Source organism: Raphanus sativus, chromosome 6 (assembly GCF_000801105.2).
Source record: "Raphanus sativus cultivar WK10039 chromosome 6, ASM80110v3, whole genome shotgun sequence".
Classification (NCBI taxonomy): Eukaryota; Viridiplantae; Streptophyta; class Magnoliopsida; order Brassicales; family Brassicaceae; genus Raphanus; species Raphanus sativus.
The window spans coordinates 3074699-3090224 of NC_079516.1; the positions used below are offsets into that span (position 1 = coordinate 3074699).

Genomic DNA, 15526 nt, shown 5'->3' on the forward strand with positions numbered 1-15526 from the left:
CATAAAACATGTTTTATAAGAAAATTAATTAATCAGGTTAAGACATAAGACAAAAAAATAATTATATAATTACAACAGAAAACAACGTTTAAAAGGAAACTAATCCGCTGAGACCAAACAGTGATCCTCCTCCTAATTTGAAATGTCCGTTGACAGTTGTTATAACACTGGGGCAATAAAATGGTCGTCTTCTCTCTTCCTCACAATTCTCACCACTTCAAATACAAACCTCGTTGAGCTCAAAATTAGACAAATTCAACTGTACAAACACAGAGAGAGCGAGATCTTCTATATCTCCTTCTCCTTGAACAAGCCTCACTCACGAACCTCGTGATCACCGTGAACAAGCTGCCGCAGCAGCCATGGTGTTTGATTCCGAGAAGCAATCGATCGTTTCTCTTGGACAGGTTTTCGTGCTTCGTTTTATATTCTCTCTCCACTTTTCTCCGTTCACCGTCAAAAATTGTGTGTTTGAGTTTTGTTTGTTAAGAAGTTTAGAGAGTTGTGAATGCAAATATTTAGGTTAGAGTTTGAATTTTTCTTCCTTCTTAGGGTTGGAAAATTAGTTTGAATCTCCATGTAAATATGTGCAACAACTTGCCTAAACTGTGATTTCAAATTTGTAAGCATGAGATTAGACCTTAGCTTTCTTGATTTTTGAATAATGAATATTACCAATCACGTATCTGAATTTTTTTGTTCCTGTGTAGGTTGGTGATTCATCTTCAGGTGGGATTAGCTCGGTCAAAGAACCTCTGATTAAGGAGAAACACCACAGCCAGAAGACTACTCTGTTCTTGCAGCCATTCCCTCGTGAGTTCTTTTTTTTCTTCTGTCGTTTTCCTTTGGTAGGTCGTCATTAAACACCACCAACTGTGGGCCCAGCAAAACTGTGGTTGCTATTCACAGTTTATTTCCAATGTTTCTGCTGAAAAAAGCAAGTGTTTGGTTTGCACATGAAAGCATTACTAAGAAGGTGTCATTTATTGCACAGGTTTCTCTTTCCAGCTCTTGGAGCTTTGCTTTTTGGTTACGAGATTGGTGCTACTTCTTGTGCAATCATTTCTATTAAGGTAATGATTCCCTTAACTTCACACCTGTATCTGCAGTGCCATTCTGTACCCTTGAATTTTTACTGTTTTATGTATATGTTTAATTGGTCTAAGCCGTTCACAGTTCTGTTAATTACTCTGTTTTTTTTTTCTTCATGTACAGTCTCCTACGCTAAGTGGGATATCATGGTACAACTTGTCTCCAGTGGATGTCGGTATAATAGTGAGTTTTGACCTTTCTTGGTTCTTCCACATGTTTGGCTGTTGCATTAAATTTTTTGTTATTGTTTCCTCCCTATAGGAGCTGCGGGTCCAAATACATTTGCTTACAATGTTATTAAACGTTTCTGCAGACTAGTGGCTCCTTGTACGGTGCCTTAATTGGATCCATTGTGGCATTTACTATTGCTGACACAATAGGTTTGGTTTCTTAAGATATTTTTTAATCTTGTTACATAGTAGCCAGCATCTCTATCTGATTTTATCCAAAAAAAAAACATCTCTATCTGAAAGAAATTGAATTGTTGGATTGATTTGTTTCAAGGAAGAAGAAAGGAGCTGATCTTGGCTGCATTTTGTTATCTAGTTGGAGCCATTGTGACTTCACTAGCACCTGTCTTCTCCGTCCTGATAATTGGACGCCTTATGTATGGCATTGGGATTGGACTGGTAAGAGAGATAGAATCAGATTAAGATTTTTTTTTCTATGAAACCCATGCAACTTTTGGAGTACACTTCTTAAAATTGAAAGCTGATATGTTCTCTCATGTATTGTAGACAATGCACGCAGCTCCAATGTACATTGCGGAGACTTCACCAAGTCAGATACGTGGAAGGATGATATCACTAAAAGAGTTCTCAACCGTCATTGGTATGGTTGTAAGTTCTCAAAAGGCTCTACAGATATCAGAAATTTATTGCTCAGTTTTGAAGTTACACATAACTGACACGTATAAATTTTTGAAGGGAGGCTATGGGATCGGTAGCCTCTGGGTCACTGTTATATCTGGTTGGCGTTACATGTACGCAACGATCATCCCTGTGCCAGTTATCATGGGAATTGGAATGTGCTGTCTACCAGCATCCCCTAGGTGGCTTTTACTTCGCTCTCTTCAGGGAAAAGGGAATGTGGAGAGCCTTCAACAGGCTGCGATCAGGTCTCTTCGCCGGCTTAGAGGGTCTGTTGTGGTTGACTCAGCTGTTGAACAGGTGGACGAGATCTTGGCTGAGCTTTCCTCTGTGGGTGAGGGTAAAGAAGCTACACTTGGTGAAATATTTCAAGGCAAGTGCTTGAAAGCTCTCACTATAGCTGGTGGTTTGGTCTTGTTACAACAGGTTGGTGCAGTCAGTTTCATCAAATGTCCTTTAGGAGAAAGAAAAAATAGCTAAATATATATATTTTATGAAATGGTTACAGATAACTGGGCAACCAAGTGTACTTTACTATGCACCATCAATACTACAGGTTATCTTTTCATCTCTAGTAATATATGTTCTGTTTTCATTTCTGAACAAGATAACTTATGTCTTTGTACCACTAACATTACATGTTACTAGACTGCTGGCTTTTCTGCTGCAACTGATGCAACTCGGATCTCAATTCTACTCGGTCTATTGAAGGTATTTGTTTTCTTCCATCTATTTTTAGATATCAGATCCTGTTAGCTATGAAATGTTGAGGATTAGTATGCTTTTAAGTGCTCTGGTGCTAATGTTAGACGTTGTAAGTATATGAAATGCTTAGCACATTTTTAAAACGGTCTTGTATGTTTCCTTTAGAAGACTTTGATGTAGTACTTTAATGTTTGCAGTTGGTTATGACTGGAGTTGCTGTTATAGTGATTGACAAACTTGGAAGAAGGCCTTTACTTTTTGGTGGTGTTAGTGGCATGGTTTGTCCTCTGGCATCTTCACTCTTTCTTTTTTTTTGTCTTATGTACATGAGATAGAAAACCTAATTGATTCAGAAATTTAGCTTATTGTGTATTTTTAATTGTGTAACAGGTGGTCTCTTTGTTCCTCCTGGGGTCATACTACATCTTTTACAACACTGTACCAGCTGTTGCTGTGGTTGCATTGCTACTATATGTGGGCTGCTATCAGGTTAATTTTTTTCACAGATTTTCTGATCAAAGTTCCATTCTTGGTAACGTTAAGCTATTTATACTAATGTGTCATCAATCTTGCACAGTTATCCTTTGGCCCTATTGGTTGGCTGATGATCTCAGAGATATTCCCCTTAAAATTAAGAGGTAGAGGAATCAGCATAGCAGTACTTGTAAATTTCGGCACAAACGCGCTTGTGACGTTCGCTTTCTCACCTTTAAAGGTAAGGATTCCAGAACCAACAAACTCCTCAATAGATAACGTAGCTATGACTTTGGAAGAACATGTTTAACTAGAGGTTCCCCATTTAGCTCCTAGCTAGCTAACTCAAGAGTGTTTCTAAGCTGCAATCATTTATGTTAATCAATTTGATCATGCACTAAGTAAACACAATATACATATATCTTGTTTGTTCCATATCTTCTTCTGTTTTTTAGCTCACCTGGTATGTTTTATGCAGGAGCTGTTTGGAGCAGGAGTGCTGTTCTTTGGATTTGGAGTGATATGTATAGTGTCTCTCTTCTTCATATACTTCATTGTGCCTGAAACGAAGGGTCTCACTCTTGAAGAGATTGAAGCCAAGTGTCTCTAAAAAAAAGTTCTTCTCATCTTAGCTCCGTTTTCACTGATGATGCTTCATTGCTTGAGGCTCTGAATGGCAAACGCAGCAACCACAAGTGGGCGTAGCCATTTTTACCGCGGAATTGGTGAGTGCAGCTCGCGGTAAACGTTTGGTGCGTTGACAACTTATAAAATTTTAAATATTTTTCTAAATATGTTTCTATAATGCAAAAAGCCACCCATCTATTTTTGTTCTATTGCATTATTCTTTTGTGTATTTTTTTTCTTGTCATTGCCCATATACACTACATTATTTTTCATTAGTAAGATATGAGATATGAATTGAATTAAACAAACTCTTAAATATTTAGAACATTTGATAGAAAATCAAACCGGCTAGACCAAAACCAGAACTCGTATCTAACCAAGTTCACTGAAACATTGTAGCAGGAAGCAACCAAAAAGTTTAGTAATTATACAATTACTGGACTGATAAATAATTGTAATGGGCCATATTTTAATAACTAAAGCCCAATGCGTTGTTGTTGGTTCCTCTCAGAAACAAGTCTCTCTCTCTCTCTCTCTCTCTTTGCAAAGAGACTTCCTCTGATTATTTTCGGTAGAGGAGCAAAAAAAAAAATGGCGTCGAAGCTGGTGAAAGCCCTAATCCGATCGCAGATTCTTCCATCTACGAGGAGGCACTTCAGTGCACCGGCTACCACACAATTAGGCGTGCCAACAGACGATCTAGTCGGAAATCACACCGCCAAATGGATGCAGGTACTTCCGATGACGATTATAAAATGTGTGTTTATGGCCCTATCTCTTTCGAATCCGAGTCTTCGTTGTTCCTTATGAGGTTTAGATCGTGATTTTGCTCATCGTCTATGGTATTCGATTCGTTTATGGAATCACGGTTTATGGAATCGTGAAACTGCTGTGTTTACTGGCTTTGATTGGATTTGTAGAAATCACAGGGTAGCTATCATCTCCGCAAATTTGTGTTTAGTGAATCTGCTTAATTGAAGATAATGTTCGATCATAATTCATAGAGGCATGATGATATCGATTTGAATCTGCTCAGATTTTTATTTTATTTTTGTTAATTTTGAGGACATTGGGCTTATTTTTATCCGTTGCTAGAGAGAATATATATTGTTGAGGGGTTCAAAAAATACATGAGCAAGTTCTTCTCGTAGGCCTTGTGCGCATGTACTCAGTGTGTATATATATTTGAATCCATAACTAACAATTATCTAGTGTTAATAAAACAATCAATAAATTAGCCAAAATAGCTGAGAGCAGAATGAGAGTGGGCAATTTAGTTAGTTTTAGTATGAGTAGAATTTTTTGTCATGGTGTACTATCGTTGAATGGCTTATTGTTGGGACATCAGTTTATAAGCATGCTATTGCGATCTGATTCTTCATTTCCCAAGTCTAATAAGTGAAAAGATAATTCAATAATTGCATGGCATGTTCTTGTCCAATAGTTTGGCTTAATAGCGTACGGACTTGGATTATGTGAGCTTGAAAATTTTGCCCATGTTAGTTTACACTTAGTTCTGTGTCTGTTAGTCAGCAGTTTGGTATTGGTTCTTTCTGGTGAGTTAGGAAGTTTGCATTATCACAATTTTTTTTGGTCTTTTGCCACTTCCCTGGTAGTTTTGCATAACGTGTCTAAGGAACTTAATCTGTAACAGGATAGAAGCAAGAAGTCACCGATGGAGCTGATCAATGAGGTCCCACCTATCAAAGTTGATGGAAGGATTGCTGCTTGTGAAGGAGGTTTGTATCTCCTCTTCTCATCAATGGCCTAATGATATTTTTGTGATTTTGTGATAATACCAAACCAGAGATTGATTTATTAATCGGTTTTTGTATAACGTTGCAGACACCAATCCAGCACTCGGTCATCCAATTGAGTTCATTTGCCTCGACCTAGACGAGCCTGCCGTCTGCAAGTACTGTGGCCTTCGCTATGTTCAAGATCATCATCACTAAGCCAACATTCTGAAAGTCATGAAAAATCTCCAGTCTCTTTTTTCTCCTTTTTTAAAATTCATTGTCAAGTTTGCGCGATGCATCGGCATCTTCAGACATCTTATGTAATAAAGGTTTCGATCAGTGTTTGATTATGTATGTTTGACCTCAGAGTCTTTTTCATGTCACTGAGCCTAAAAAGGCTTTGGGGATTTGCTATATAACCAGTGCCAAGTTTGTTCCATCTTTGATAAAATGATATCAGTGTCAATATTTATTCGAATTATTGTTTAAGCTTTGCAAAAAATAACTTCTCGTAATACAAAGTACAAAACCTCTCCTTGACCAAAAACGAGAAACAATAGGGACTCAAATCTCTGCCCAAACCTCAGAAACAACTAAATAGATTTTGAGCCTCTGTTTTATTTTGCCTATTTCCAAAAGTGTGAAGGTGAGACCACTTCACTAGCTTACAAAAAAAAATCCTCATTTTGAATCGGTTCCAGCCAATTTTCTTCTCTGCTGATGCTCTGCAACTTTGTAATCCACAACCTCTCTGAACAGCACAGAGTCCAACACACAGTCTTCACTTCCATAAACAGCTGCCTGAACACTCGCCATCAGCTTAGCAATCTCTCTCCCTGAAAACCCTTCGGTTTTGGCGGCAGCTTCTTTCAAGAGCTCTTCAGTGACACCCTTTATCTCAATCTTCTGCTGCTCTTTCTTGAAGAGACGGTCGAACAAACCTGGCTTTCTTGGACCAGCTTGAGCTATGTACTTCTCTAGATACAGGCTTAGAAGCTTGAACCGCTCTTCTTCTCCGGGTAAGGGGAACTCGAGAACCTCGTCCACACGGTCAGCCACAGCTGAGTCTAGGTCACCAGGTCGGTTCGTGGCAAGTGCTAAGACTATGTCTTTGGACTGATCACCCGTGCGGAAAAGAAGAGCGTTTAGTGCACTCCTTTGGGCTTCACTCATGTATGTTTTGTTCCTCCTGTTAAATTTGCCATAACACACACATCAAAACCATAAACAAAAGTGTTGAAATGATCATCTGAGTAAACAACACTTACTCGCACAAAAATGCATCGGCTTCATCAATGAAGAGCAATAAGCCTCTCTTAGACTTCTTCCCCCAATCAAACAGCTGGTGAATCTTCGTAACAGCCTGAGATCCAAGAGGAGCTACATCTCCACCAGTCATCAGTGCATAATCCAAACCCTACACGAAATTACAAACATTAGAATTAACAAGAATAGATGGAAGTAACCAAAACCATAAAACCCCATTAACATATGCAAGCATGAGAATCAGACCTTCCTATATGGTAACAGACTCGCATTTATATATAAACAGTTTTTTTTTTTGCAATAAATTAAAACAAACATAAAAAGAATACATACAGATTTACGAGCCAGCTCTCTGGCGGCCATTGTTTTCCCTGTTCCTGGAGGACCATAGAAAAGCATATTCCGGAAAGGAGCTTGGTGTGATTTTGTGTTGGCGGTTGCATTAGCTAGATGCTCAATCCTCTTCTGTAGTGAAGGATGCAAAATAACATCACCAAACCCTTTCCCATTATTGCCAGCTGACCCCTTTCCGCGTAACGTGGACATTGCACGAGAAACAGAACCAGACCATGGGTACTTTCCCCTCGACGATTCCCGGATCAAGGATGGTTGTCCTAATATTCTGTCCACATAGCTCCAGATAACCTTTGCTCCTTCTCTGCAACAAGCAGTAGGCTATGATCAAATTTTCAATATTGCAGAAAAACAAAATAATTAGTATTTCACCTCGTTGTGTATATTCCAGCTGCAAGAGCGGTTGCACCACCAACAGCAACAATCAGTTTATTTTGATCCGTTAGAATTGCACGCAACCCACCTAGGAAGAAGAGAGTCAAAAGTGTTAAACACCTGTTCAAACAATTAGAACTACTATTGCATCAAGGTCTACTAACTCCATGTCCAGACAAGAGAGACATTCATGTATGTAATTTTAAATCTCACACCTCCAATATGGTCGAATGTAGTGTTAATGGCAGCAACCCATTTCTCTCTTTCTGCGTTTGCACGATCAACAAGCATTCTCCTGTTCACCTCTTCAGCGAGCCTCGCTTCGTGGGCCCTTCCTTCAGCTTCTGCTATAGCTTTGACCTTGATAGTCTCGCGTTCGATCTCAGCCTTCTCCCTCTCGGTTTGCCGCCTCTGCGCCTGGATCTGTTCCTCGGTAGCTCGTCGAGATTGCTCCTGCCTGATTGCGGAATCTTCTTGCATTTTCACGAGTTCTTGGTTTCTTGTTCTGTGATACTCATTATCTGCCTGTAAAACCCGATATATACACAACAACAGCTGTTAGAATGAAGAAAGGAAGCTCCAAATGTGATTAAAATTACATGCCTGCATCCTCTTTCTAGCCAAATCGTCTTCGTAACGAGCCATTTGTGATTTAGTCTGCGCTTGGTGCTGAGAAAGTTTTTTCTGTTCATCATAAATTACCTTTTGCCTCTCCTGTAAAATTGGAAAATGTCAGGCACACAACTTTGCTGCTAAGAAACAACTAATCCGAATAGTGAAATGGAGCAGACAAAAAGTATTAAAAGTGTTCATAGTGATCACTAAGGGGGCTGTAATGGTGGAAGCAAGGTTGCTAGTTAAGGAGCCATAGTTGTAACACCACAAACTCATATAAACATATACCAGTTATTAAAAAAAATCGGATGATGAAGAAAGTTTGAAGTTAGTAAGTAGAACTCTCACAGTTTCAGCTTGGGCTTGCATAGCTTTATACTCTTGCGCCTTTGCTGCAAACTCAGTTTGCTTTGTCTCTTCTTGCTGCTTAATACTTTCAAACACCTGAAAGAAACAGACACACACACAAAACGTGAGCCTAAAAGACAGAAAGAGACAAAATGCTGAGATCCGACAAAGAGATCTTATCTGGTAATAATTCAATTGCTTTAGAAAGAAAGAAAAAATAAAAAAGAGACATTTTTGGCGTAAGAGGAGTTGTTGATCTCCTTCAATGCCTTAGCTCCACGCTCCAGCGCCTCCGGATCGAAACCACCCGAACTCGTCCTCGGATTATCATTCCGAGCTTGCGGAGGGGGAGGAGCTGATGATTCCGTCGACGGCGAAGAAGAAGAAGCAGTCTGCTGCTGTGGATTCGCAGAAGGAGGAGGAGAGTTGGAGAGTCCAGGGAAAGTGAAAGGACCATCAGCAGCAGCGACTTTCGATTGCGATAGAGAAACCGAAGCTGCCACGGCTGAAATCAATCCAATTGCACATTTCTGAGCCATGACTGACTTAAAGGGCTCTTTCCAGATTTGAGAATGCTAACGAGTTATGTAGGAAGAGAGATTGGCTTGGAGAAGACGATCGTGGAGGGAGAGAAGGTTCTCAAGGTTTTTGGTAGGGTTTCGGCGGTTACCCGATAACCGTTTAGGCTACGACGGTTTGGTTGGTTTCTGGACACTTGACCTGATAACCTGACCTTTTCAAATGTATTGGGCTATTTGGGCTTCTTCGATTTGGACCAGCTGTCTTGACAGTTGCCATTGGGTTTTTTTTTTTTTATAAAAGACCACTATCATGATAGATATTTTACAAAATTAAATTTTCAAAAAACATCCTGTTTTAAAAAAAAGTTTGTTTTAAAAATATATATTTTCAATATATTATTTAATTATAAATTTTAGACCTTTTAAAAAAATTATGTTTATTAATATTGGTCAAAAATGTGGAAAATAGTTGATTACAAAAGATAATATATTTACAATCGAAATTTGATATTGTTTTTAATACTGTATGTGTAAAATGTTAAAACGTTGATCTTTTCGTAAAAGACATTCTATATAATGCAAAATAATAAATAATAACAATATAATATAATTTAGTATGAGATTTGAGAAGCATAAACCTAAAGTATCTCAAATGATTGACTGCATTTTCCAAATTTGAAATACAAACCAACGCGTGTTGGTTTATTGGTAAAGAAACTCCGGCTGGAGTGTTCGCTCTGGGTTCGATCCGCGTTAGCCACGAGAGAATTTACATGGGCTTCTCTCACTCTCCATACCACTTCGCGTAACCAGGTGTCCTTAAATGGACGCTTAAAAATTCCTGTAATAGCATGGACATAAGCCCAGTGGACTAATCGATCATGCTTAGTGGTCGGATACTGGGTTATCAAAAAAAATTTGAAATACATAATCAATTTTTTTTTGGTCAAACATAATCAGTTTTTTTTAATTACGAGTTCTATTCTATTAATATTTAAAAATCTATAAACAATATATGATAAATTTCAGTTCATACAAAATAACAGTAGCAACATAAATGATTCCACCAACACATCAAAGATTACAAAATTTGAAAAGACAAATAAAAAATGTCCTTTTCCAGAAGAAAAAGAAAAAACAGACAATGAGACAAGTACTTAGTTCTTGACTTGCTCTACGCGACAACTATACTTTTGTATTCTCCGTGTGCATCTCTTCTTGTAAGACTCTGCATCATTTGAACAGAAGAAACATTCTTACAAGGAGATTTCAGCAAATACATATTTTCAAACAAAGAAGAGTTTGAGAAACCAAACCTATTCATCACGGAAACGAGAACGATCCTCCAATCTGAGTAGAACCAGCAGGCGGATTAACAGCAACCCAAAGCAGCGAAATAGTGATGGCAACAAGTCCCGACCAAACATAAACAATGGTCGGAGTCTTTCCTCTTCTTCCCATAAGCCCTTTAGCAAAAGGATAAAGATGAGCCAACACCCAGAAGCTAAAGAACACTCCTCCTATCAACTTACTCCACTGCGGAATCACACTGTATATCGTTCTGCTGAACCCCACAGCGATAGCTATCAGATTCACCATCATGATCGTGATCGGTGGGATCATCAGAGACGTCCATTTCACTACGTAAAGATCCGCAAACTCGTCGTCCACGTCGTCTCCTCCTGATTTAGACGTCAACGTGAAAGAGATCTCGATTCCAGCCACCACTTTGAGCAAGCCTTGGATGACAGCAGCTAGATGAGCGCTTGTCCCTCCAATGAGCCAGAACTGCTCGTTTCTCCACCATTCTTCCAATTCGATTCCTGACCATTTGATCTCGAGGAGAGCTAGTAAACACAATGTAATGGAGATGATCAAGAGGTAAATAAGGAACGTGACGTTGAGCGTTTGGACTATGAACTGTCCCGAGAAGAGCGAGAGCGCAGGGAGGAAGCAGTAGACGATGAGGAAGATCGACGTGAAAGGATAGATTCCGACGTTGAGGTAAGCTATTCTCTGGAGGATCTTCATCCTCGGGCTGGCCAAAAAGGCGTTGTTTCTCGAGAAGAAGATCTCCACCGAGCCGGTAGCCCAACGCAGAACCTGGTGGAGCCTATCCGTCAAGTTGATAGGAGCCGTGCCACGGAAGGCATCACGTTTCGTCACGCAGTAAACCGACTTCCATCCTCGGTTATGCATTCTATAACCGGTCACAACGTCTTCGGTCACAGACCCGTAGATCCAACCGATCCTAGACCCCCACTCGGTTTTATCTTCGTACCAGCATGAGATTACTGCAATAGCTTCCGCTACCGTAGACGCATCGAGAAGCTCACGAGGGATGGTGAGAGCTCCAGGAGGCCGTCCGTTCTGCACGGCCGGGTGGTCTGCGAGCGGACGGCCTTGGAACTCTGCCACAGGGATCGAATCTATAAGGAACGTCGAGTTTCCAAACTTTTTAGGAACCAAAGAAAGACTCATCTCTTCATCATCATCAGAGTCGCCACCACCACCACTCATTCTCAAAGATCTGTTTTCTTCAGCGACACGGCTCTTCTTTTGCTTGCGGCGGAAGCAACAGCTACAGAATCCAGGACTGTGTTCTTTAGACCGCGGCGGATCGAATCCGTACAAGGCGATTCTTCTGAAGAGACAACCCGTTCCGACGTAAACCGGACCCATCAAACCATCGAGAGCTCTCATGTTGACGTCGAAGAAGACAGTGTTGTGATTAGCATACCGATCAGATGGGTCAATGCCTTCGAACCGTTGCGGGAACTGAACGTAGCAGAGCCTGTCGCCGCCACGGTCCATCATGAAGCACATTCCTTCTCTCAGAGCTTGAGAGTTGTATATGTAGTGATCACAGTCGAGATTTAATATGAATGGACCGTTGGACATGATTGCGGATGCTCGGACCAATGCATTCATGGCTCCTGCTTTCTTGTTGTGGTCATAGCCTGGTCGTTTCTCACGAGAGACGTAGACCAGCAGAGGAAGACGGATGTCGACATCTGTAAGATCTAAGAACCCTTCGGATACTCCATGCAATGGCTCATCACTAGGAGGCTTCAACATCACCTGCATTTATCAAAAATTTGAACAATCATGTATCTTAGCCATGAGAATGGGAGCAGTTTTCGGTTTGAATTTGATTTGGATATTTTTGTTTTCAGGTTTTAGGTTTTTGGTTCCAGACATTTATGAACCGTTCAGTTATTTAAAAATTTTGGTTCGGTTATTTTGGTTTTCGGTTTGAATAGCAAAATTGGGAACAAGTAAATATCTGAAAAACTTTGAGTCCGATTCGGGCCTAGTTCTAGTTTTTCGGATAATTTCAGATAATACGGATAAATACATTGGATAATTCAGATTTTTTTACATTAAATATATATCGTAATTCTGGTCGTTCTAACTGTTGGATAACTTAGATAAATTTAAATATTTAGGGTAAAAAATATTTGAGTTTTCAGGTAGTTCAGTTTATAAATATTATTTTAGGATACTTGTTTATTAGAAACTAAATATAATTGATATTTATGAAATTCAGTTGAGTTTCGGTTTTCGGTTATTTTGGTTTGGTTTCAGTCTGGATATTTATGAAATTCAATTGAGTTTCAGTTTTTGGTTATTTTGGTTTGGTTTCAGTTTCGGTTCTAGATAGATGTGCCTAAGTCTAGAGATGACATAGACACTGAACTGAAACAAACCAAAATTCTTGTTCCTTAAAGAATATATATGAACTGAGAGGAAATGTTGTACCTGAATGATACCAGCATGGTCACTACGAGAATGATCAGGAGAAGAGTTTAACCAAGTTCCAGGCCAATGAGTACCATCAGCCATCCACGTAGCCTTAGGAATCTTAACCGGCTCCACGATCTCATCCTCTCTGTTCTGTCTCTGCTCCTTCATGGCCTTAATCTCTTCCCTCGCGTGATAAGCATCAGAACGTCGCCTGATAGAGTCAGGCAAGCCGTTGATCCGAACCTTGTACTCATCATACTCACGCTTCACCCTTCTCCTATCCTTCACAAAGTCAGCCTTCACCTTGTTCTTGTAAGGATCTCTCTTCAGACTAAAATACGAATCCGGATTCCTCGGCTCGATGTTGTGTTTACGACAGAAAGGAACCCATATGTTTGCGAAACTAGCAGCTTCAGCCATGGCTTCAAACGTCAGAAGCGCTCCTCCATCGTCTGAGACATAGCAAGCTAGCTTTTCAACAGGGTAGTCAGCAGCGAGGATGGACAAGATGGTGTTGGAAGTGACGAGAGGAGGTTCTTTCTCCGGATCTGCTGTTGATACAAACATGTCTAGTCCAGGGAGATCAGACTTCCCTGTCGGGTTACTCGGTGTGGGGGTCTCAAACTTCTCTTTAAGAACGTTAAGATCTGTAGCTCGGTTGATAGGACACAGCTTTGGAAGCTGATCAAGAAGCCAAGAGAAAGCAAACCAAAGCTCGCAAACCACAGACATCCCCCATAGCCATATTGCATCTGGGTTCTGATGCTTAATCCTCCACATCAAGAACAGCGCAAGCACAACAATCCTGATAAATATCAAAAGCCTGCACAAGAAAACTTAAATATATTAATTAAAATATCAAGAAATATTTATATGGTATTATTGATTAGGTGGAGGCTTAGACCGTTTTTTTAACACCTTAACCGATTTTTTAAGAAAAATTCTTCTATAAAAATTGCTCTGTTTAGGTCTGATTAGAACATTTTTGAACAAAATAATGATATATTGGAATGATAAGAACAAACAGTATTCACACCTGTAAGGACTAATAACAGCAGCAGGAATCTGGAGCTTCCGAGTAAGCGGTCTCCACGGTCTGCTCATAAGATCTTGCGGCCCCATACCGTGACCATCCTTCTCACTACCTAAGTTCCCATCCTTTGTCCAAAAAGCATTACCGTAACCATAAGTCCCGCTCGTCTCAAACAACCACCGGTTATGATCAAAATCCCCGGTTTGACTCCTCATCAAACCGGACTTAGTCGACTTCATCAACGACAATCTCCTCTCCATCTTCGAACCAAAACCACCACCAGAAGAAGAAGGTGGAGGAGGAAGCATAGGCCGTTGCTGCTTCTGCACACTCTTGTTGTTGTTCTCAGCCAAATCAGTCAGATCCGTGTTCCTATAAGGCTCCTTACACCCGGGACAGATCCCGCCGCCAGTTTTCACCGCGTCGACAAAACAGTCCCTACAGATTTTGAAATCACACTCGCAAGGGAGAAGGTCCTGACCCCTCTCGTCGCTCATCACCTTCACATCGCATCCGGGAACCGCGCAGGAGGAGCCTTTCGCGCCGGCCATCTGCGGATGGCTGGTCTCGGAGTCGATGACCTTGTCCATGAGATGAGCGCGCGTGACGCTGTTGAAACCTCCGGTGAACAGGGAGCTGGACACGTACTGCTCCTCGACCTTCTGGGAGATGGACGGGTCCATGGGCTGGTTGTCTGGAGTCGGAGGGATGTGGACGGTGTAGTTGGTGAAATCGACGCTTCCGAGTTCGCTGTCGAGGTCATCTCTCGAGTAGTTGACGTAGCGTCCGGAGGAAGTTCGTCGAGCGAATGTGACGCCGGACGGCTGCTGATGCTGCTGGTTCCTGGCGGCTGCTTCGGCGGCGTCGGAGTTTGTTGATAGATTGGATCTACTGTTTGTGAAATGATTATTAGACGCCATGATGATCGTCTAGTTTAAATATCCACCGGACTTTTGTAGCCGGTAGATCCCTGAGAGATAGTTAAAAAGGTCATTGTCATAGATTAGATAAGAACAAGTACAAGTAATCAATAGATCTAGACAAGAGCAAAGAACAAGATCTTATCATAAATTACACAATAAAGACATCGAAAAAGACAATGATCATTGTCTTATTACCCCCACCAAGAAAAATAAAAAGAGAGAAGCAGCTAAAGAGGGAAAACTCAAACATCATTAAGACCAAACAACTTTGATATACTCAGATTGTAAAGACAAATGTTACCTGAGAGACCGTAGCAGAGGGAGGTTGAGCTTCAGATCTTCCGCAGATGTTTGGAAGAATAAGAAAAAAAAACTTTTTCTTAATTTAAGAGATTGTTTTCTGACGAAGACGAAGTCACATGTGGTCGTGTTGCCCAAATTGAATTACGGAAGGATGAGAAGAATAAGAAGAGAGGAGGAAGGGACTTAGTCGTGAGACCAAATACATCAGCACTACTACTGTTTCACGCTATGATGGCAACCATTGCCTCATTTTTTTATTATTCCGAGATCTTACAGAAATTATAAACTTATATATATATATTATAATTGAAGAAGAAGAAGAAGAGATGAGAATGACAAAAATATACAAAGATCTCTGCTCTTTGATTTTTTTTATTTTTTTTTTTAACTGAGACGACGATGACTGTCAAAACTCCGGCGAGAGAAAAGAAAAGCAGTTTTTATAACCTTTTCGTATTCTTTTTGAGTTGAGGTTTTCGGACAAGGTGGAGAGAGTCAAGACATATTAAATTTTAATTATTTTTTATATAAGTAA

General features: G+C 40.3%; 3 protein-coding genes and 1 pseudogene across 3 annotated transcripts; 2 read left to right on the forward strand and 2 right to left on the reverse strand.

Annotated features, from left to right (window-relative positions):
* Positions 1–145: 145 nt before the first annotated feature.
* Positions 146–4077, forward strand: LOC108807094 (D-xylose-proton symporter-like 1; annotated as a pseudogene).
* A 227-nt stretch (positions 4078–4304) lies between these two features.
* LOC130497036 (NADH dehydrogenase [ubiquinone] iron-sulfur protein 6, mitochondrial) lies at positions 4305–5947 on the forward strand. Its single transcript, XM_056989875.1, has 3 exons — positions 4305–4499; positions 5422–5506; positions 5613–5947. Exons 1-3 carry the CDS (start codon positions 4359–4361, stop codon positions 5720–5722), a joined length of 336 nt encoding a protein of 111 aa, XP_056845855.1. The 5' UTR covers positions 4305–4358; the 3' UTR covers positions 5723–5947.
* A 15-nt stretch (positions 5948–5962) lies between these two features.
* On the reverse strand, positions 5963–9160 carry LOC108809162 (uncharacterized). The gene is made up of 8 exons (XM_056989874.1): positions 8695–9160; positions 8465–8560; positions 8101–8215; positions 7717–8022; positions 7499–7589; positions 7106–7430; positions 6775–6923; positions 5963–6695 (listed from the first exon to the last, which is right to left on the reverse strand). Exons 1-8 carry the CDS (start codon positions 9001–9003, stop codon positions 6188–6190), a joined length of 1899 nt encoding a protein of 632 aa, XP_056845854.1. The 5' UTR covers positions 9004–9160; the 3' UTR covers positions 5963–6187.
* Positions 9161–9986: 826 nt separating this feature from the next.
* LOC108809161 (cellulose synthase-like protein D3) lies at positions 9987–15495 on the reverse strand. Its single transcript, XM_018581294.2, has 5 exons — positions 14990–15495; positions 13769–14735; positions 12748–13555; positions 10302–12066; positions 9987–10213 (listed from the first exon to the last, which is right to left on the reverse strand). Exons 2-4 carry the CDS (start codon positions 14683–14685, stop codon positions 10309–10311), a joined length of 3483 nt encoding a protein of 1160 aa, XP_018436796.1. The 5' UTR covers positions 14686–14735; positions 14990–15495; the 3' UTR covers positions 9987–10213; positions 10302–10308.
* Positions 15496–15526: the final 31 nt, after the last annotated feature.

Bases quoted from the DNA above. Each gene is read 5' to 3' on its own strand.
- LOC130497036 (XM_056989875.1), top strand. From the start codon at position 4,359: ATGGCGTCGAAGCTGGTGAAAGCCCTAATCCGATCGCAGATTCTTCCA. The intron at 4,500-5,421 runs GTACTTCCGATG...AATCTGTAACAG, and splicing joins ACACCGCCAAATGGATGCAG to GATAGAAGCAAGAAGTCACC. The intron at 5,507-5,612 runs GTTTGTATCTCC...ATAACGTTGCAG, and splicing joins GATTGCTGCTTGTGAAGGAG to ACACCAATCCAGCACTCGGT.
- LOC108809162 (XM_056989874.1), bottom strand. From the start codon at position 9,003: ATGGCTCAGAAATGTGCAATTGGATTGATTTCAGCCGTGGCAGCTTCG. The intron at 8,216-8,464 runs GTGAGAGTTCTA...CCAATTTTACAG, and splicing joins TGCAAGCCCAAGCTGAAACT to GAGAGGCAAAAGGTAATTTA. The intron at 6,696-6,774 runs GTAAGTGTTGTT...CAAATTTAACAG, and splicing joins GCCGATGCATTTTTGTGCGA to GAGGAACAAAACATACATGA.
- LOC108809161 (XM_018581294.2), bottom strand. From the start codon at position 14,685: ATGGCGTCTAATAATCATTTCACAAACAGTAGATCCAATCTATCAACA. The intron at 13,556-13,768 runs GTGTGAATACTG...TTTCTTGTGCAG, and splicing joins GCTGTTATTAGTCCTTACAG to GCTTTTGATATTTATCAGGA. The intron at 12,067-12,747 runs GTACAACATTTC...TGATAAATGCAG, and splicing joins ACCATGCTGGTATCATTCAG to GTGATGTTGAAGCCTCCTAG.